This window comes from Oncorhynchus tshawytscha, linkage group LG21 (genome assembly GCF_018296145.1).
Source record: "Oncorhynchus tshawytscha isolate Ot180627B linkage group LG21, Otsh_v2.0, whole genome shotgun sequence".
In the NCBI taxonomy this organism is placed as follows: Eukaryota; Metazoa; Chordata; class Actinopteri; order Salmoniformes; family Salmonidae; genus Oncorhynchus; species Oncorhynchus tshawytscha.
Genome location: NC_056449.1, coordinates 3,464,408 through 3,485,491, shown reverse-complemented (window position 1 = coordinate 3,485,491; position 21,084 = coordinate 3,464,408). Strand labels below are relative to the sequence as shown.

Here is a 21,084-nt window from a genome sequence, read left to right as displayed (position 1 = left end):
CTGAAACAAGTTTCTAAAGACGGTTGACATCTAGTGGAAGCCTTGAAGTGTAATTTGACCCCATAGACACTGTATTCGGTAGGCCAAGCTTTGAAAAACTACAAACCTCAGATTTCCCACTTCCTGGTTGGATTTTTCTCAGGTTTTCGCCTGCCATATGAGTTCTGTTATACTCACAGACATCATTCAAACAGTTTTAGAAACTTCAGTGTTTTCTATCCAATACTACTAATAATATGCATATATTAGCATCTGGGACTGAGTAGGAGGCAGTTTACTCTGGGCACGCTTTTCATCCATAAGTGAAAATGCTGCCCCCTATCCCAAACAGGATAAAAAAACGTCTGCATTGAACTGTTTTTAGTGTGAAGCTAGCCTAATTTATGCCTCATAGATCGGTCTTATAAAGACATTACTGCACAGTGCACTTAACGACGCTACATTCATAAGTACAGCCTAGTCTGTTAATATTTTAACACCCCACTCTCTCCCTTGAGAAGGCAACTCCCTTACTTAGCCAACAGGCATTGGCAGCCGGTTAGTTTTCGCAACTTTGTTTTTCTTCATGATTCCTGAGTTGGTGGACTCATTTGGGAGGCCATGACAGGCCAGTAAGCACAGCTTCAAGTTCTGCCATCTAGCTTACACTAGCCTAATTTGGAAGAATCCTTGCACCACTGGGCTCTAACATAGCTGTCATGTCTCTCACACCACATGCATGTGGATAGCTTCTGGATGAAATGTCTGTATTAAGGTATTCTCCAGCATGCCAACACTGTAAGCTTTCTGTGGGATCATTTGAATACCTTCATGTATTGTATAGGGCTGGGAATTGCCAGGGACCTCACAATATATTATCACGATATTTAGGGGCCGATATGTATTGCAGTTTTATACTGCATTTCGAAGTTCCAAACTTATTGCTCAACATAATTTTCTATGTACAGTCTTGGCCAAAAGTTGAGAATGACACAATACAAATTTTTCACAAAGTCGACTGCCTCAGTTTGTATGATGGCAATTTGCGTATACGCAAGAATGTTATTAAGTGATCAGATGAATTGCAATTAATTGCAAAGTCCCTCTTTTCCATGCAAATGAACTGAATCCCCAGAAAACAAGAATGGTACCAACACATCCTCCGAGAGCAACTTCTCCCAACCATCCAGGAACAGTTTGGTGACGAACAATACCTTTTCCAGCATGATGGAGCACCTTGCCATAAGGCAAAAGTGATAACTAAGTGGCTTGTGGAACAACATCGATTTTTGGGTCCATGGCCAGGAAACTCCCTAGACCTTAATCCCATTGAGAACTTGTGGTCAATTCTCAAGAGGCGGGTGGACAAACAACCCCACAAATTCTGACAAGCTCCAAGCATTGATTATGCAAGAATGGGCTGCCATCAGACAGGATGTGGCCCAGTGACAGCATGCCAGGGCGGATTGCAGAGGTCTTGAAAAAGAAGGGTCAACACTGCAAATATTGGCTCTTTGCATCAACTTCATGTAATTGTCAATAAAAGCCTTTGACACTTATGAAATGATTAATTATACTTATTATACTTCAGTATTCCATAGTAACATCTGACAAAAATATCTAAAGACAGTGGAGCAGCAAACTTTTTGGAAATATTTGTGTCATTCTCAACTTTTGGCCACGACTGTGGTGTATGTGGACACCCCTTCAAATTACTGGATTCGGCTATTTCAGCCACATTCGTTGCTGACAGGCGTATATAATGGAACACACTGCCACGCAATTTCCATAGATGAACATTGGCAGTAGAATGGACTTACTGAAGAGCTCAGTGACCTTCAATGTGGCACCGTCATAGGATGCCACCTTTCCAACAAGTCATTTCATCCAATGTCCGCCCTGCTAGAGCTTCCCCAGTCAACTGTAAGCACTGTTATTGTGATGTGGAAACATCTAGGAGCAACAATCGTTAGTCATCTTTTGTAATACTCACTTCTGAGTTCCAAACTGCCTGTGGCTTCATGAAATGGGTTTCCATGGCCGAGCAGCCGCACACAAGTCTAAGATCACCATGCACAAAGCCAAGCTGCGACTGGAGTGGTGTAAAGCTTGCCCCCATTGGACTCTGGAGTAGTGGAAACGTGTTCTCTGGAGTGATGAATCACATTTCACCATATGGCAGCCCGACGGACTAATCTGGGTTTGGTGGATGCTAGGAGAACGCTACTTGCCCGACTGCGTAGTGCCAACTGTAAAGTTTGGTAGAAGATGAATAATGGTCTGGGCTGTTTTTCATGGTTGGAGCTAGGCCACTTAGTTCCAGTGAAGGGAAATCTTAACTGTACAGCATACAATGATGTTCTAGATGATTCTGTGCCTCCGACTTTGTGGCAACAGTTTGGGGAAGGCCCTTTCCTGTTTCAGCATGACAATGCCGATCGGTGTGGAAGAACTTGACTGGCCTGCACAGAACCCTGACCTCAGTCCCATCGAGCACCTTTGGGATGAATTTGAATGCCGACTGTGAGCCCGGCCAAATCACCCAACATCAGTGCCTGACCTTACTAATACTCTTGTGGCTGAATGGAAGCAAGTCCCCTGCAGCAATGTTCCAATATCTAGTGGAAAGCCTTCCCAGAAGAGTGGAGGCTGTTGTAGCATCAAAAGGGGAACCAACTCCATATTAATGCCATGATTTTGGAATGAGATGTTCGAGCAGGTGTCCACATACTTTTGGTTATGTAAGAAAGCCACGAGAAAACAAGTTTTGATCCGTCGTGGAAATAAAAGTGCTGAAAAACAAATTGGCTCCCTAACTTAAAAAGAGAGGCAATAAGCTTTGAATTACTTCAGGTTTGGTACAGCCAACTAGTGCAAAAATAATATTGCGATATTGTCAAATAATATCCAGAGGGTAACTGTATAGATCCCCGCCCCATGACTACTATTGTATATCTGATGAAAAATATTTGTTTTTCCAAATTATGTAATGCGTTTAGTAGAACTACATTTAATTTGAACTAGGCTACGTGCAGTAATAATAAGCATGTATTTTTTACATTTACCCCTTTTCTCCCCAATTTTCGTGGTATCCAATTGGTAGTTAGTCTCATCGCTGGAACTCCTGTTACATCCTCCGAAACCGCACTGCTTCTTGACACAATTTTCATCTTAACCCGGAAGCCGGCCACACAACATGTCGGAGGAAGCACTGCACACCTGGCAACCGTGTCAATGTGCATGCGCCCGGCCCCCCACTGGAGTCGCTAGAGCGCGATGGGAGAAGGACACCCCTTGCCGGCCAAACCCTCCCTTAACCCGGACGATGCTGGGCCAATTGTGCGCCGCCCCATTGGTCTCCCGATCGCGGCCGGTTGCGATAGAGCCTGGACTCGAAGCAGAATCTCTAGTGGCACAGCTAGCAACTGCAATGCAGTGCCTTAGACCACTGCGCCACTCGTTAGGCCCTATAATAAGCATGTTTTGCTGTTTTTAATGTGGATCAGCTCTTGGCAATTAAGTGGTCATTGTGGCCTTGTGGTTTCAGAACCTAAGCAACTTCTTTCCAACACTTTTGTTCCTTTCTCCCCTGCAGCTTAGCTACTGAAGTCCTGATCAGGATTCGCGGTCTGTCAATGAGGAACTACAGGCTCATCTTTTGCCATAGCCTGAAGCAGCCATAGATGACCATTTGATTCACTGCTAGTGAGTGGTGCTGAAGATAAGGTGAACTACTGGGTGTTTTAAGTGCTAAACGGTGAGTACAGCAACATAAACAACACACAGGTCAAATTGCAGCCTAAAAATCTAATCCATTTCCATTTCTGTACATTTAACATTGATGTAATATGCTGGCCCTGAACATGTTTACTATAACAAATGGCAAGCCATTTGGAGTGTGAATCATCCCAACATAACCGACAACGCACTCATGTGATTTTTAAAACTGCAGTCAGTAATTGGTGTCTGGATGGATTGGTATTTGTTTTCACAGCCTAATATGCCCCTGGCTGACCTGTAGCAGAGCTGATCTTTAGAGAGGTCCGCTAGCCTGGTCAGTGTGTGTTTGTCTAATAGGGCACAGATCATTGAAGTCTGTCACTGAAATGGAGTGTAGCTAGTGCTCAAATGCTCCAAGCCCAGGCACCTGCTCCTGTTAGCATTGTAAACATGCCTGTTCTGATGGCTGTCAGACACACTTGCAGTTGACTCTCACTATACTTACATAACCCTCTTGCTCCGAGCTAGCTGGGCCTGATAGCTGCACAGGCAGGGAGGGAGGGTCAGACGGGCCCGATTAGATTTAGTCAGATTTCATCTGTATAATGCTGGGACCTGCCCCACCGTCTGCCCTGTGTGTGTGTGTGTGTGTGTGTGTGTGTGTGTGTGTTTGTATATGTATATTGGATGGAGAGCACAGCCTGTGACAGTGTATCTGTCTCTCCTCTGTGTGGTTTGGCTCTGGCGGGTGTCCAGACCTTCGGAAACAGCTCGGCTGTGGAAGCGATGAGGAAGAGCCTCTCACCTTCCCCCAACGACTCCCTGACACCAGCCAGGGTTTTTGGGGTTCCCCTAGATGTGGTGCAGCAGAGCGGCCAGCCAGGCCAGGAGGTCCCCCTACTGGTCAGGCACATCGTAGAGTACATCGAGGAGCATGGTGAGTGGCACACACGCACTGCATTTCTAACTGCAGAGGTATTCCTTAGATAACAAACGGAAGGCCACTACCTTGTCTAATAACTTATTTAGAGTTTGTGCCCATCTACTGAGTGCGACACAGGAGAGCTGCATGAATGGGACCTAAAAAATACACACGTGCACTCTCTCTCTGGCAAATGATTCATCTCTTTGAACATCACATTTACCTTAGTATCTTTTTACGTGCTCAGTAAATCCCATTACTCTTCCACTGTCTTGCTTTATATAGTTGTGGCTTGTTTTGACAGCTCCTCCAGGTACTTTAGAGAGAGATGACCTTTTACCTGTCATAATTTCAGCTTCTTGTATGAAACCCCACTGGAGATGCTTCTACTTGTTCTACATCAAAGCAGAGATTATTTATAGATATAGATGTATAGAGAGATTAAATGATTGTGTGCGTTTTTATAATTTGTAAAAATCTGTTCATGTTCTATGTAGCCTAGCCCACGGGGGTGCAAACCACGGCCCATGGACGTAAAAATATATTTTTGGGGGTTGGGGGGGAGGGGTAATTATGTACAACCTATATTTTTAAATAACTTTTTCTGGGTTGCAACTTGATTTTGACTGACAAATAAGTCTTTGTGAATTTAGAAATCCCGACGTGGCCCTTGAGACAGTTTTCCCACCCAGTCTAAGCCACTGCATCTCAGTGCTAGAGGTGTCACTACAGACCCTGGTTCGATTCCAGGCTGTATCACAACCGGACGTGATTGGGAGTCCCATAGGGCAGCGCACAACTGACCCGGCGTCGTCCGGGTTAAGGTTTGGCCGGGGTAGGCCGTCATTGTAAGAATTAGTTCTTGCCTAGTTTAAATCAAATTAAAAAGCTGAACAAGTTAGCGTGGCTTAAGACGAGCAGTTTCAGTCAACCAAGATTACTTGTTGCATCACGATAAACCAAATATGTTGTTTGGAGAGATCCTCTCTTTGATACGCTGAACTCTAAATGCACTGCGATCAAAAAGATGTGCTTCCTCCATTGCGTAACATTTTAGACTCCTTTCTACTGAAAGTTTTGGTACAGGGGGGAAAAGAGCTAGTCAATCCAACTGGCATAAGCTGCAACTCCAGAGGCATAAACATCTATTTAGTTCTTATTTCAATGACCGGGATTTTCACTTCCTCCTTCGTTTCAACTTGATTTATCTCCAGGTATATCTCCAGTCAACTGAATGTGACATCAAGCAGACATTGGGTGGTTATGTAATACACTACACTCCCCCCCACAAACACCACCTTTCATTCCCCTGCTGCCATATTAATGATAATTGTGCAGTCCAGAAGTTAATCAGGCATTGAAAATACTTTTGATCTGTCTGTTTGCACTCAGAACGGGATGCCATAATTGTGATTTAATGAGACCTCTGTAAGCTGCAGCAGGGGCCCAGGCCAGCGAGCTGCTGCTGTAGCCCCAGTGGGGTTAGGGTGGGCATGGAGGGAAGGGGGGGTCCATGGCACATACCAGGGTGTTCTGCCTTACAGCTACCGCCCACCCACTGTTTTCCATAACCAGGCAGCTCAAACTTTGAACAAATGGTGTGCTCTTCTTCCTGGTTGGGAGACTTCCTTGTGTATAGTATCACCCCCCGCCACCGCTGCATCTTGAAACAGGAAGCCACTTGCACGACCAACCAACGCACATTGAATGGGATAGACGTGGTAAAGAAGTCAATGGAATACAGACCAGATTGGCGCACATTCAACAAATCTGATCTAACACAGTGGATATTCCTCATCTGTCATGATTTTATGTATTGTAACAGGCCCACAATATGTTTACTTGTATATCCGATTTGGATATTTGGCTGTTTTAAATGCACAACATTTATAAGTTGTCCCTTTTCAGGTTTAGAAGTGACCGCTAAATGCAAACTCACATTCGTATAAGCTGGTTAGTATAGCTAGCATACAGAAATGGGTGGTGGTAGTCAGTCGTGAGCATGTGTTGGGGTTGACATCCATACAAGCATTATGTTCTGATTTTTACCTCAACCTAGTGTGAAATAAACAATAGCCTAAATGTAGGCTAATTTTGCTGAGGGGCAATGAGACTTTTCACCCATGACCCTTCCCCCCCACGTGTTTCCATGGCAATTCCATTTTTGGTTGCGTTTACCAAATCTATTGTGGGTAAAATAACATTCCTTCCTCCCTTACATGTAATATGCCCTGTGATTGAGCTGTTAGTACAACTGCACAAATTATAGTACAACTGAACAAATCTGGGAAATGGTCAAATTGTACCCATTTGAGAAATTAGGCCTTCAACTTGATCGGTTTATTAATGTACTAAAATCAGTGTGGAATCTGTTTGAGAAATTAATGTAGCCATTCTACCCTAAGTGAAAGCTGTACTCCCAGTCCTCGTGGATATGCTCACAGACAGGAGTCATTCATATATAACTGTTTAGCAGACAGAGCAAGTGATTGACTGCGGTCCTCTTTGTCTCTGTTGCTCTCAGGGCGTCTGGATTTGGAGGGGCTGTTCCTAGTCAATGGTAACGCGGAGCGGGTGGAGTGGCTGCGGCAGCGCTATGACTCTGGGGAGGAGGTGGACCTGGAGAAGGAGGCTGACCTGGCCTCTGCCGTCAGCCTGCTGCGTCTCTTCCTGCAGGAGCTCCCAGAGCCCATCATCCCTGCAGGCATGCAGTCCCACATCCTGCAGCTCTACCAAGGTAAGCTCATCTTAGTCATCCTCATTTTCATCATTATTATTCTCCTCCTCTTCAGTCTTCTACCTCTTCATCCTCCTCCTCGGTTTCTGTTTGTCTGACCTGTACCCCCTATACAGGCGCTACGCATAATTCCTTCTCTCTTCATCATCCTTCTCCATCTTTTTCCATTTTCTCTCTCTCATCTGACTCTCTTAGTACTTTCTTTCCCTTGGCACCATCTCCAATCCCCTGTTGTGTGTTGTCCAGACTACAGCAGCGAGGAAGAGCTCGCCCGCAACATGAAGTACTTCCTCCAGCAGCTGCCTCAGGTTAACTACAGCCTGCTGCGCTTCCTGTGCCGCTTCCTGTCCAGCGTAGCCTCGCTCCAGGAGGAAAGCTGGAGCGTCGGCGCCCTCGCCGCGGTATTCGGACCAGACATCTTCCAGTAAGGCCAACGACAACACAGCACCTTGTCTATCCATACACCCATACCTCCACAGGCCTTTAGTACTTTTACTTGGCGTTCACTTTTGTTTTACGTGTACATACCTGCATAATGGCAATCTCACGTTGCTGGAATTCTCACAGGAGATGGTGCTGTATAAGTGCTTATAGAACAAAAATTATATTTGGTAACATGTTCATTTATATCATGAAATACATAACACACCCTGGTGATCAAGCTTAGACATGTATGAAGCCACGTGAGGGGTTGCTTTGCGTAATAATAGTAAGAGAATGTTCTAGACGAGAGTGTCTGTGGCCAATGCTCTGAAAACAGCCGTGTTCTGTTGACTTAAGGGAGAGAACAGCTGTTCTGTCAATGCCAGAGTCTAATTATTGAATATGAATTTAAAAATCTTTGTGTACTTACTAGCACCAGTTCTTAGTCATCTGATGTGGAGTCAGATTACTCAAACTAAAGTTAAACTTAACTATGCAATGAGTGACTTTATTGTAAGGTGGGATGGTAGTGATAAAGCTGATCTAAGGTTGTTTCTTGTCTGTATATTGTAGTTCCGACACAGATGTGTGTTTTATGATAACAGCTGATCTGAGGTCATATCTTCAAACCTTAGTTTAGACACGGACGTGGAGGATCTGAAGGAGCAGGAGTCAGTTAGCCGCATTCTGGCGGAGCTGCTGGAGAATCAGGAGGAGTTCTTTGACTCGGAGGATGATGACGTTTCCACCACCGACTACAGCTCCATCAATGAACAGGTAAGGACACTCCTATTCTCCCCTCTAGAGCTGTTCTATTCTGGGCCATTGTCTTGCGTCAGCGTGTTGATTCTGCCTGCGCTGATCTATCTCGTATTTCGCAAACAGTATTGGGATAGATCAGAAGTAGTTTGGCCACAACGTGTTGTCATAACATTTTAATAATATTACCTAGGTTACATCTGCCGAACCCAATTTCTGCCTCTAAACAGTCTGAATTCATCTAAGCTAAAACAATAACTCTGTCAATTTTTTTTTTTTTGGTGAAGAAATCTTAGTCGTGCCATTTTATATCTAGCAAAGGAGTTTTATACTTCAACAAGCAGTATCTCTCAAGATTGTCAATGTGCTTGAATGCTAGCTGAGCCAGTCACATTTCATATAAAACAAATGGGATGCTGCTAACCAACCAGCTACATTGTCTACACACATAATGCTTTGTGCTTCCACCAAAGGCTATCTAGCTAGGTACTGTATTAGCCTCCCGAATCAGTTGCTGCTGTACTCTGCTGACCCAACATTACGATGTAGCGGAGAAACATGCTGCTGATCTACAAAACTGATTTTTGCTAACATTCAATCCCTCTTTTGGGGCAGCATGTCTAGCATGTAGGGTTGAATCGTGGGAAACCGATTATTGAGATTTCCCGGGATAAATACAGTGCCTTGCGAAAGTATTCGGCCCCCTTGAACTTTGCGACCTTTTGCCACATTTCAGGCTTCAAACATAAAGCTATAAAACTGTATTTTTTTGAAGAATCAACAACAAGTGGGACACAATCATGAAGTGGAACGACATTTATTGGATATTTCAAACAAATCAAAAACTGAAAAATTGGGCATGCAAAATTATTCAGCCCCTTTACTTTCAGTGCAGCAAACTCTCTCCAGAAGTTCAGTGAGGATCTCTGAATGATCCAATGTTGACCTAAATGACTAATGATGATAAATACAATCCACCTGTGTGTAATCAAGTCTCCATATAAATGCACCTGCACTGTGATAGTCTCAGAGGTCCGTTAAAAGCGCAGAGAGCACCATGAAGAACAAGGAACACACCAGGCAGGTCCGAGATACTGTTGTGAAGAAGTTTAAAGCCGGATTTGGATACAAAGATTTCCCAAGCTTTAGACATCCCAAGGAGCACTGTGCTCCTGAAATGGAAGGAGTATCAGACCACTGCAAATCTACCAAGACCTGGCCGTCCCTCTAAACTTTCAGCTCATACAAGGAGAAGACTGATCAGAGATGCAGCCAAGAGGCCCATGATCACTCTGGATGAACTGCAGAGATCTACAGCTGAGGTGGGAGACTCTGTCCATTGGACAACAATCAGTTGTATATTGCACAAATCTGGCCTTTATGGAAGAGTGGCAAGAAGAAAGCCATTTCTTAAAGATATCCATAAAATGTGTCGTTTAAAGTTTGCCACAAGCCACCTGGGAGACACACCAAACATGTGGAAGAAGGTGCTCTGGTCAGATGAAACCAAAATTGAACTTTTTGGCAACAATGCAAAACGTTACGTTTGGCGTAAAAGCAACACAGCTCATCACTCTGAACACACCATCCCCACTGTCAAACATGGTGGTGGTGGCAGCATCATGGTTTGGGCCTGCTTTTCTTCAGCAGGGACAGGGAAGATGGTTAAAATTGATGGGAAGATGGATGGAGCCAAATACAGGACCATTCTGGAAGAAAACCTGATGGAGTCTGCAAAAGACCTGAGACTGGGACGGAGATTTGTCTTCCAACAAGACAATGATCCAAAACATAAAGCAAAATCTACAATGGAATGGTTCAAAAATAAACATATCCAGGTGTTAGAATGGCCAAGTCAAAGTCCAGACCTGAATCCAATCGAGAATCTGTGGAAAGAACTGAAAACTGCTGTTCACAAATGCTCTCCATCCAACCTCACTGAGCTCGAGCTGTTTTGCAAGGAGGAATGGGAAAAAATTTCAGTCTCTCGATGTGCAAAACTGATAGAGACATACCCCAAGCGACTTACAGCTGTAATCGCAGCAAATCGCTACAAAGTATTAACTTAAGGGGGCTGAATAATTTTGCACGCCCAATTTTTCAGTTTTTGATTTGTTAAAAAAGTTTGAAATATCCAATAAATGTCGTTCCACTTCATGATTGTGTCCCACTTGTTGTTGATTCTTCACAAAAAAATACAGTTTTATATCTTTGTTTGAAGCCTGAAATGTGGCAAAAGGTCGCAAAGTTCAAGGGGGCCGAATACTTTCGCAAGGCACTGTAACTGCTTGAAACCAGTAAATTGTAATACATTATATGAACAGCATGGCGTAAAATGGAACTGTTAAATTATATGCAATATCTAAATCTGGCATCTCTACTGCCTCTGCATGATGAATCAACGCTCAGGGTGGGGACAGACCGCCCATCTCAGTATGGCGCGCAGTTCACAGTGCCTGTAGACCTACTGTACCTCGTAACTTTTTTTTCTTGTGACCTGGAGGCATGAATTTGCTGCAGCCTCGTCTATGCTACAGTACTATAAAGACAGAATTCGCGTCTAATTTACCCATCTCCATCTGGCTTTCGGGGGTCACCTTATTTTTTAATTGTAAGGATTATTTTATTAAATTGCAGCTGCAGGTAAAAAAAAAAAAAAACTTTTCACTCCAATATCAATGCTTTAAATCAGTGATAATCCTGATTAATATATAGTCCTATATATAGATGTCCTAGCCTACCTCTTTCAGGTAATTCATTTCAATGCAGTGTTAGCCTTATATGTAGCTAGTTAATGATGGGTTATGCATAATAAGCTTCTAACTTATAGCCTCTGTGTCTTGTGCAATATGCAAACACCGGTGCTCCGCTGGCCTCTCCCCTTAAAAAGCACTCCTTAGCTCTTGGAGTCCCATGCAGGAAAAGCTAGACTAGAATAGTTTGCTGGATGTGATTTCTTTTTAGCATTTCTCATACCAATAGACTATTCGAAGAGGGACGCAAGCTCTTGTTTACTAAATGTTATATACAGCAGCCAATAGAACTTACAGGTAGTTTGAAAGAAGAGCGAACGCGCGATGGCGGTAGGCTATAGCAGTTATTTATTCAGACCCATAACCATTCAATATTTGTGAAGAGAAGTGAAAGCCTTCTGAATCTAGTCCTACATTATTCAAGGATGTCATTAGAATGATGAAAATAAAGGCAACAAAACTTGTTTCATTTACCTGTTGAAAGCGAGGAAGGAATGAAGCAACAATCGTGAGAGAGGAGGTAGGCTAATAACATTAAGGGAAATATTATGAAAGTTATACAGTACCAGTCAAATTTGGACACGCCTAATCATTTAAGGGTTTAATTTATTTTTTACTGTTTTCTACATTGTAGAATTGAATAGTGAAGACATCAAATCTATGAAATAACACATGGAATCATGTAGTAACCAAAAGTGTTAAACAAATCAAATATACAGTTTAAGTCGGAAGTTTACATACGCTTAGGTTGGAGTCATTACTCCAAAATTATAGTTTTGGCAAGTCTGTTAGAACATCTACTTTGTGCATGACACAAGTAATTTTTCCAACAATTGTTTACAGACAGATTATTTCACTTATAATTAACTGTATCACAATTCCATTGGGTCAGAAGTTTACATACACTAAGTTGACTGTGCCTTTTAAACAGCTTGGAAAATTCCAGAAAATTATGTCCTGGCTTTAGAAGCTTCTGATAGGCTAATTGACATTTGAGTCAATTGGAGGTGTACCTGTGGATGTATTTCAAGGCCTACCTTCAAACTTGGCACCTCTTTGCTTGACATCATGGGAAAATTAAAATAAATCAGCTAAGACCTCAGAAAAATTATTGCTCGGTGGTTTGAACTTGCAACCTTCCGGTTACTAGTCCAACGCTCTAACCACTAGGCCGGTTAAACTAGGCCGTATAAACACCATGGGACCACGCAGCCATCATACCACTCAGGAAGGAGACGCGTTCTGTCTCCTAGAGATGAACGCACTTTGGTGCGAAGTGCAAATCAATCTGAAAACAACAGCAAAGGACCGTGTCAAGATGCTGGAGGAAATGGGTACAAAAGTATCTATCCACAGTAAAACGAGTCCTATATCGACATAACCTGAAAGGCAGCTCAGCAAGGAAGAAGCAACTGCTCTAAAACCGCCATAAAAAAGCCAGACTACGGTTTGCAACTGCACATGGGGACAAAGATCGTACATTTTTGGAGAAATGGTCTGATGAAACAAAAATGGAACTGTTTGGCCATAATGACCATCGTTATGTTTGGAGGAAAAAGGGGGATGCTTGCAATCTGACGAACACCATCCCAACCGTGAAGCACGGGGGTAGCAGCATCATGTTGGGGGGGGGGTGCTTTGCTGCAGGAGGGACTGGTGCACTTCACAAAATAGATGGCATCATGAGGTAGGACAATTATGGATGTATTGAAACATCTCAAGACATCAGTCAGGAAGTTAAAGCTTGGTCACAAATGGGTCTTCCAAATGGACAATGACCTCAAGCATACTTCCAAAGTTGTGGCAAAATAGCTTAAGGACAACAAAGTCAAGGTATTGGAGTGGCCATCACAAAGCCCTGACCTCAATCCCATAGAAGATTTGTGGGCAGAACTGAGAAGTGTTTGCAAGCAAGGAGGCCTACAAACCTGACTCAGTTACACCAGCTCTGTCAGGAGGAATGGGCCAAAATTCACCCAACTTATTGTGGGAAGCTTGTGGAAGGCTACCAAATACGTTTGACCCAAGTTAAACAATACAAAGGCAATGCTACCAAATACTAATTGAGTGCATGTAAACTTCTGACCCACTGGAAATGTGATGAAATAAATAAAAGCTGAAATAAATAATGCACTCTACTATTATTCTGACATGTCACATTCTTAAAATAAAGTGATGATCATAACTGACCTAAGACAGGGAATTTTTACTAGGATTAAGTGTCAGGAATTGTGAAACTTTTTATTTGGCGTATGTAAGGTGTATGTACACTTCCGACTTCAACTGTGTTTTAGATTCTTCAAAGTAGCCACCCTTTGTCTTGACAGCTTTGCACACTATTGGCATTCTCTCAACCAGCTTCATTTGGAATGCTTTTCCAACAGTCTTGAAAGATTTCCCACATATGCTGAGCACTTGGCTGTTTTTACTTCACTCTGTGGTCCAACTCATCCCAAACCATGTCAATTGGGTTGAGGTCGGGTGATTGTGGAGGCCAGGTCATCTGATGCAGCACTCCTTCACTCTCCTCCTTGGTCAAATAGCCCTTACACAGTCTGGAGATGTTGGGTCATTGTCCTGTTGAAATACAAATTGTCCAACCCGTGCAAACCAGATGGGATGGCGTATCGCTGCAGAATGTGTTAGCCATGCTGGTTAAGTGTCCCTTGAATTCTAAATAAATCACAACGGTGTCACCAGCAAAGCACCATCACAACACCACCTCCATGCTTCACGGTGGGAACCACACATGCAGAGATCATCCGTTCAAATACTCTGCGTCTCACAAATTTGACTCATCAGACCAAAGGTCAGATTTCCACCGGTCTAATGCCCATTGCTTGTGTTTCTTGGCCCAGCCAAGCCTCTTCTTATTGGTGTTCTTTTAGTAGTGGTTTCTTTGCAGTAATCTGACCATGAAGGCCTGATTCAGGCAGTCTCCTCTGAACAGTTGATGTCTGTTACTTTTACTGAAGCATTTATTTTGACTGGTAACTCTAATGACCTTAGCTCTGCTGCAGAGGATAACTCTGGGTCTTCCTTTTCTGCATTGGCCCTCATGAGAGCCAGTTTCATCATAGCGCTTGATGGTTTTTGCGACTGCACTTGAAGAAACTTTACAAGTTCTTAAAATGTTCTGGATTGACTGACCTTGTCTTAAGGTAATGATGGACTGATCTTTTACCTTGTCAGCCCCTACCTTGTCACACAACAAACTGATTGGCTCAAACGCATTTAGAAGGAAAGAAATTCCACAAATTCACTTAAGGTACACCTGTTAATTGAAATGCATTCCAGATGATTACCTTGTTAAGCTGGTTGAGGGAATTCCAAGAGTGTCATCAAGGTAAAGGGTGGCTATTTTGAAGAATTTCAAATATGAAATACATTTTGATTCAACTCTTCTTTCTTTCTTTTTTTACTACATGAATCTTTATTTTATTTCATAGTTTTGATGTCATTCACTATTATTCTACAATGTAGAACATAGTAAAGATAAAGGAATGAGTAAGTGTGTCCAGAGTCTTAACTGGTGCTGTATATGCGTCAGCCTACTAACTATACAAAAATAGATTTCAAATGAATTTGATACTTGTAACTCTGCAACAGAATCGCATGTTTTCTCCCTGCTTTATCATGGTTTGAATAATGTGCGTAATTCTGGTCCATATAATACAGTACAGTTATATAGTTCACACTCAAAAGGATTTCTCTAGCTAGTTTCATTTATTTACCCAAGAGTGCAGAGCATTGAAGTATTCAGACCCCTTCCCTTTTTCCACAATTTGTTACAGCCTCATTCTAAAATGTTACAACATTGCAGCCTCATTCTAAAATGTATACATTTTTCCCTCATCAATCTATACACAATACACCATAATGACAAAGTTAATGTTAATGTTTATAGACATTTTTGCATGTGTGGTGTGTGTGTGTTATATATATATATATATATATATATATATATATATATTAGTCTCACAGTTGACTGTGCAAGCCATGAGATCGAAATAATTTTCCGAGACAGGATTGTGTCGGCACAGATCTAAGGAAGGGTACCAAAACATTTCTGTAGCATTAAATTTCCCCCAAGAACACAGTGGCCGCCATCATTCTTAAATGGAAGAAGTTTGGAACCACCAAGACTTCCTAGACCTGGCTGCCCCGCCACACTGAGCATTCGGGGGTGAAGGGCCTTGGTCAGGGAGCTGACCAAGAACCCGATGGTCACTCTGACATAGCTCCAGAGTTCCTCTGTGGCGATGGGAGTATCATCCAGAAGGACAACGCTCTACAGCACTCCACCAATCAGGCCTTTTTGTTAGTGGCCTGGCACCACTAACAAACTCTCAGCCTGAGAAACAAGATTCTCTGGTCTGATGAAACCAAGATTGAACTCTTTGGCCAGAATTTCGAGTGTCACGTCTGGAAGAAACCTGGCACCATCCCTATGGTGAAGCATTGTGGTGGCAGCATCATACTGTCGGGATGTTTTTCAGCGGCAGGCACTGGGAGACTAGTCAGGATCGAGGGAAAGATGAACGGAGCAAAGTACAGAGAGATCCTTGATTAAAAACCTGCTCCAGAGAGCTCAGGACCTGAGACGGGCGACGGTTTACCTTCCAACAGGACAACGACCCTAACCACACAGCCAAGACAACTCAGGAGTGGATCAGGACAATTCTGAATGTCTGAGTGGCCCAGCCAGAGCCTGTACTTAAATGTACTGAGTTAAGGGTCTGAATTCTTGTGATACATTTTTTTTTGTTATAAATTAGCAAACATTTTCAAACCTGTTCTTGCTTTGTCATTATGGGGTATTGTGTGTAGATTGAGGGGGGGGGAAATGATTTAATACTATTTAGAATAAGGCTGTAACTTAACAATGTGGAAAGGGGTCTGAATACTCTCCGAATGTACTGTAAAACCTCACTCACCCTGCTGCATGGGTTAAAGGCTGAATGCTTGTGGAGGTAGGGAGCCCGTACGTCAAGGTATAATGGTCTTTGGTTGTTATTACCTAACATAATAATTAACTCCATTCCGCCATGCATGTGTTGACTGAAAATATGTTCATTTGAATTTCCGTAATGAGGAAGTAGAGTTTTAACATTATTCCAGCCACTCTGGTACTGCCATGGAAAAAAATTGAGATTAAGTAATGGAGATTATGGAATTACTGCAGTGTTGTTTATTCAAAGCAGTCAATTGTTGGGGATAGTTTTTCCGCCCCAAGCCAAAAACAACTTTTGAGAGAATAGAGAAAGTAAAGAGGCTTTGGGGTGGAGTTGAAGTTCCCTTTGTTGTCTGCATGCCTTTTTTATAATAGCCTTCTACTCCCATGGAGATGCCAAGATGTGTGTCAGTAGCAAGTGTTCAGTCATGGTCCTGAGCCTGAGAAATGGCTTCTGAATTACACCTGCCTGCCTTTATGAAGTAGCAATGGCTCCCCGACACATGCGTGCATGCGTGCGTACGTACGTAGGTACACGCGCGCGCGCGCGCACACACACACACACATACACAGCAGTCTTCAGATCAGCGTTAGGCAGATGTGCTGCTGCACCCTCTCAAATCTGGACCTAATCCTCGATTGCGGCCGCATATTTGCGTTCCAGAGGAAGTCACTCTTACACAGGAAACTGACTGATAAGCCGCATTCCTTCCAAATGACACTCTTCTCCCTCTGTTTTGTGACCAAATAGTTCAGGGAAATGCTGTTCAGGAATGGCTTTCTGTTCTGTATGAAGAAATAATGTGTAACCGCTGTGTTTACATAACCATGGTGACGTAGCTGTGGAATCGACACCTGCGGCCATCTCCGGGGACGTCTGGGTTTCCCAACGGACCTCAAGGACTGTTAAGACTGACTCTCCAGGCTAAGTCACTCACACCGCACAGTCAGGCAGCCAGCAGTGCCTATTCCATCCTGCCTGGCCAGAGACCATAGGGAGTGGGGGGAAGTGCTTCCTTGCCTTCAGTTTCACTGCATTTAATCTGGAGTAGTATAGCCTTGAGGCAAGGTTGGGCTAGTCATAACTGCGAGGGACTGAGCTGTGTTTCTAGGAAAGGTCATCCTGTTGCACAGTGACATTCATCTGAATAAGGCAGGGTCCTCCTATTCTGAGGAAGCTCTGCAGGGTCGATGAGGTTCAGTGTTGTACTGCTGTGGAGTAGGAGAGGAAGTGATGAAGGTAGGCAGCTAATTGGAGAAGGAAACAGCAACCCAGTTGGAGTTGAGCCAGGGTAGCGGAGGAGCACTTGACAGCTCACAAGGGTCCCTGGTAATTAATCCAGGCATAAATCTCAGGTTCCCTACCAGCTTCTCTCCTCAGCTTCTCCCTACTCTGCTGCTGGAGTGGCTGGTTGTGATGGGGACATTGCCGTTACCCATCGTCTCCCTCCAGGCCTGTTCTACATAAGATACCTTTCCCTGGCCCATTCTGATGAAGCTGCTCTACTTTAGCCTGGGATCGGGCTTTAAAAATAAATAAAAATGACAGGCAAGGCATATGGCACCTGTGGGTGCCCTATAAAGTCAGCGCTGCAGACGGAATCACGGAATCCAGAAATTAAAACTTAGTAGGAAATCAACTAAATGTATTGTGAATTCATTAGAAAGATCATGAATTTGCCCAAGTTAATCATAAGACCTCAACAAAATGATTAGTATTTTCCTGCAACTTTCTGAAACGGCACAGAAATGCACCACTTTGTGTAGCCTTTAGCGATGATGCTATTCATAACCTTCTAGTATAGTTGGAAAGGCTTTTCCAAAAACCTTCTCAATTAAATGTTAACTACAAAGTAGCCTATGCCTGGCATAATGAAATGATCATTTGCAACACAATTGGCCACTGGATTGATGCAAACACTGCAATCACATGAGCGCTAAAGAAACATTGCTAACCAAACAACGGTCTCATGCTGGTGTGCACTTGCATTAAAGGGTAGCTGCAACCAAAAATCGAATTGTCTTTATTTTTCCCAGACCTCAGTGGTTTAAGCATTGTTGTGGACCGACCAGGTAGACTGGGGACAGCAAGAAGTCACCAGGCCAGGTAGTCTTCAGGCATGGTCCTAGGGCTCAGGTCCTCCGAGAGAAGAGAAAGAGAGGATTAGAGGGAGTGTACTTAAATTCACACAGGATAAGACAGGAGAAACACTCCAGATATAAGACTGACCCTAGCCCCCGACACAAACTATTGCAGCATAATTATTGACGGCTGAGAGAGGAGGGGTCGGGAGACACTGTGGCCCTGTCCGAATATACCCCTGGACATGGCCAACCAAGCAGGATATAACCCCCACACACTTTGCCAAAGCACAGCCCTCACACCACTAGAGGGATATCTTCAACCACCAACTTACTGCCCTGAGACCAGGCCGAGTATAGCCCACGAAGATCTCCCCCACAGCACGAACCCGAGGGGCCAACCCGGGCAGGAAGATCACGTCAGAGACTCAACCCACTCAAGTATACGCTCCAGTGCCTTTCCATTCACCTTCACACCCCTGGGCCAGACTACACTCAATCATAAGACCTACTGAAGAGATGAGTCTTCAATAAAGACTTAGAGGTTGAGACTAAGTCTGCATCTCTCACATGGATAGGATAGGCAGACTATTCCATAAAAATGGAGCTCTATTGGAGAAAGCCCCGCCTCCAGCTGTTTGCTTAGAAATTCTAGGGACAGTAAGGCCTGCGTCTTTGTGACCGTAGCGTACGTGTAGGTATGTATGGCAGGACCAAATCAGAAAGATAGGAGCAAGCCCATGCAATGCTTTGTAGGTCAGCAGTAAAACCTTGAAATCAGCCCTAGCCTTAACAGAAAGCCAGTGTAGAGAGGCTAGCACTGGAGTAATATTTTTTTGGTTCTAGTCAAGATTCTAGCAGCTGTGTTTAGCACTAACTGAAGTTAATTTAGTGCTCTAACCAGGTAGCTGGAAAGTAGAGCATTGCAGTAGTCTAAACAAAATAAAACAATGAATGCACAAGGTGCAATTTCAAAATTGGGTCGTGCATCATCAGTTCCTCTTGTCATGTTAGTCATTGCATAAAGCTATTTATATCTTGTCAAAAATGTCCAGATCAACTAGCCCATGTCAGCTAACTTTTTTTTTGTATATTTTTTGGCCATAGATATTGTTGTAATATTTTTGTCACTCAAATATCACATGAATACACATTAGACATGGAAAAATGTATAGAAGTGCAAGAAAATTTGCTTTAAAACTGCAAAAACTTTGAACCCCATGACAAAATGTGTAGAATTGCAGGAAATTCGCATTAAACCTGTAAAATTCTCTCCACCAACAAGAGGTGTGTGAACAGTTTGTGTCATGAACAGTGCCATAGAAATAGACGTGAGGGGCCCCTGAGTGGAAAAAGTTTGGGAGCCCCTGCTCTAGCCCTAGCCAAGGTTATGCCCTTTTGTTCCTCACATTGCGGTCTCTACCCACTGGTCCTTAGCGAGCGGGCAGACTTGCTCGGGCTGAGTGGCTAACACACAGAGCCCTCTTTCTGAAACATTTCATCCTTTAGCCACCCTCAGCGGGGACATAAGAAACCGTGTGCATCTGGTTTTCAGGGGAAATGGAAAGAGCCTGTGATACGACTTTCGCTTTTGGACGGTAACAAGGTGACACTCCATCTCAACTTCACATTTTACTGGATTAGTTGAACAGTGCAGAAGAGAACCTCCCCTGACAGTTTTTTTTTCTCTCTCTCTCTTTGTACCTGAATGCCAAAACATTCAAGAGAGAAATGTGCTCAGTGTTTACCTATTTTGTATACACCACCACACCAGGAGTCATCCATGTCTTCATCACTGGAAAAGATAAACGTTTGAGATTGCTGTAATTGAAAAGCTTACAAACAGGGTTGTCAAACTTTGGTAATTTCTAGATAATTTTATTCGATTTTTTTTATTTTTTATACAGTAAATGATAATTATTTTCTTCGTATTTGCATATGTCGTAGCTTTGACCCAATTTTACAACTGGAGTTATTGTCTTGTGCCCGCCATCAGTTGAGACACATGCTCTTGAATACAGGGTGGGTGTCATGTTTTGGCTGATAAATGTACTAAAATGGGAATCAAATAGACATTTCTACTTTCAAATGGTACCACAAAGATGGAGGTCCACACATCAGAGAATGTTTGAATGGGATTATACTGTCATCTCTATAGGAACCCTATTGAAATCATATAAACACTGTACAGTTACGTCATAAAGTATTCATACCTCCATGACTTATTCCACATTTTGTTTTTACAGACTGAATTCTAAATGGATTTAAATTATAACAATTCTCAACCATCTACACACAATACCCCATAAAGACAAAGTGAAAACAAAATGTATAATTTTTAAAATAAAGAAATATCTCAATTACCTAAGTATTCACACCCCTTTGCTATGACACCCCAAATTGAGCTCCTGTGCATTCAATTTCCTTTGATCATCCTTGATGGTACTACAACTTGATTGGAGTACACCTGTGGCCAATTCAATTGTTTGGACAATATTTAGAAAAACACCTGTCTATATAAGGTCCCATAGTTGACCGTACATGTCAGAGCAGAAACTATACCATGAAGTCTGAGGAACTGCCGTAGATATCTGAAAGAGAATTGTGATGAGGCATATCTGGGGAAGGGTATGAAACAATTTCTACAGTGTTGAAAGTTTCCAAGAGCACAGTGATCTCCATCATTGGGAAATGGAAAACATATGGAACTTCCCAGACTCTGCCTAGAGCTGGGTGTCCGATCAAACTGAGAAAC

At 43.1% G+C, this 21,084-nt stretch overlaps 1 protein-coding gene across 3 annotated transcripts in view; it reads left to right on the top strand.

Moving 5' to 3' along the window:
• LOC112220729 (protein FAM13B) overlaps positions 1–21,084 on the top strand; it is an 84,811-nt gene that overhangs the window by 15,578 nt on the left and 48,149 nt on the right. For all 3 annotated transcript variants that reach the window (XM_024382585.2, XM_024382584.2, XM_024382586.2), the window contains exons 2-6: positions 3,575–3,736; positions 4,456–4,636; positions 7,146–7,358; positions 7,605–7,782; positions 8,417–8,558. In XM_024382585.2, coding sequence (XP_024238353.1) covers positions 4,486–4,636; positions 7,146–7,358; positions 7,605–7,782; positions 8,417–8,558 — 684 coding nt within the window. In that variant the 5' untranslated portion in view covers positions 3,575–3,736; positions 4,456–4,485. The remainder of the gene's footprint in view (positions 1–3,574; positions 3,737–4,455; positions 4,637–7,145; positions 7,359–7,604; positions 7,783–8,416; positions 8,559–21,084) is intronic.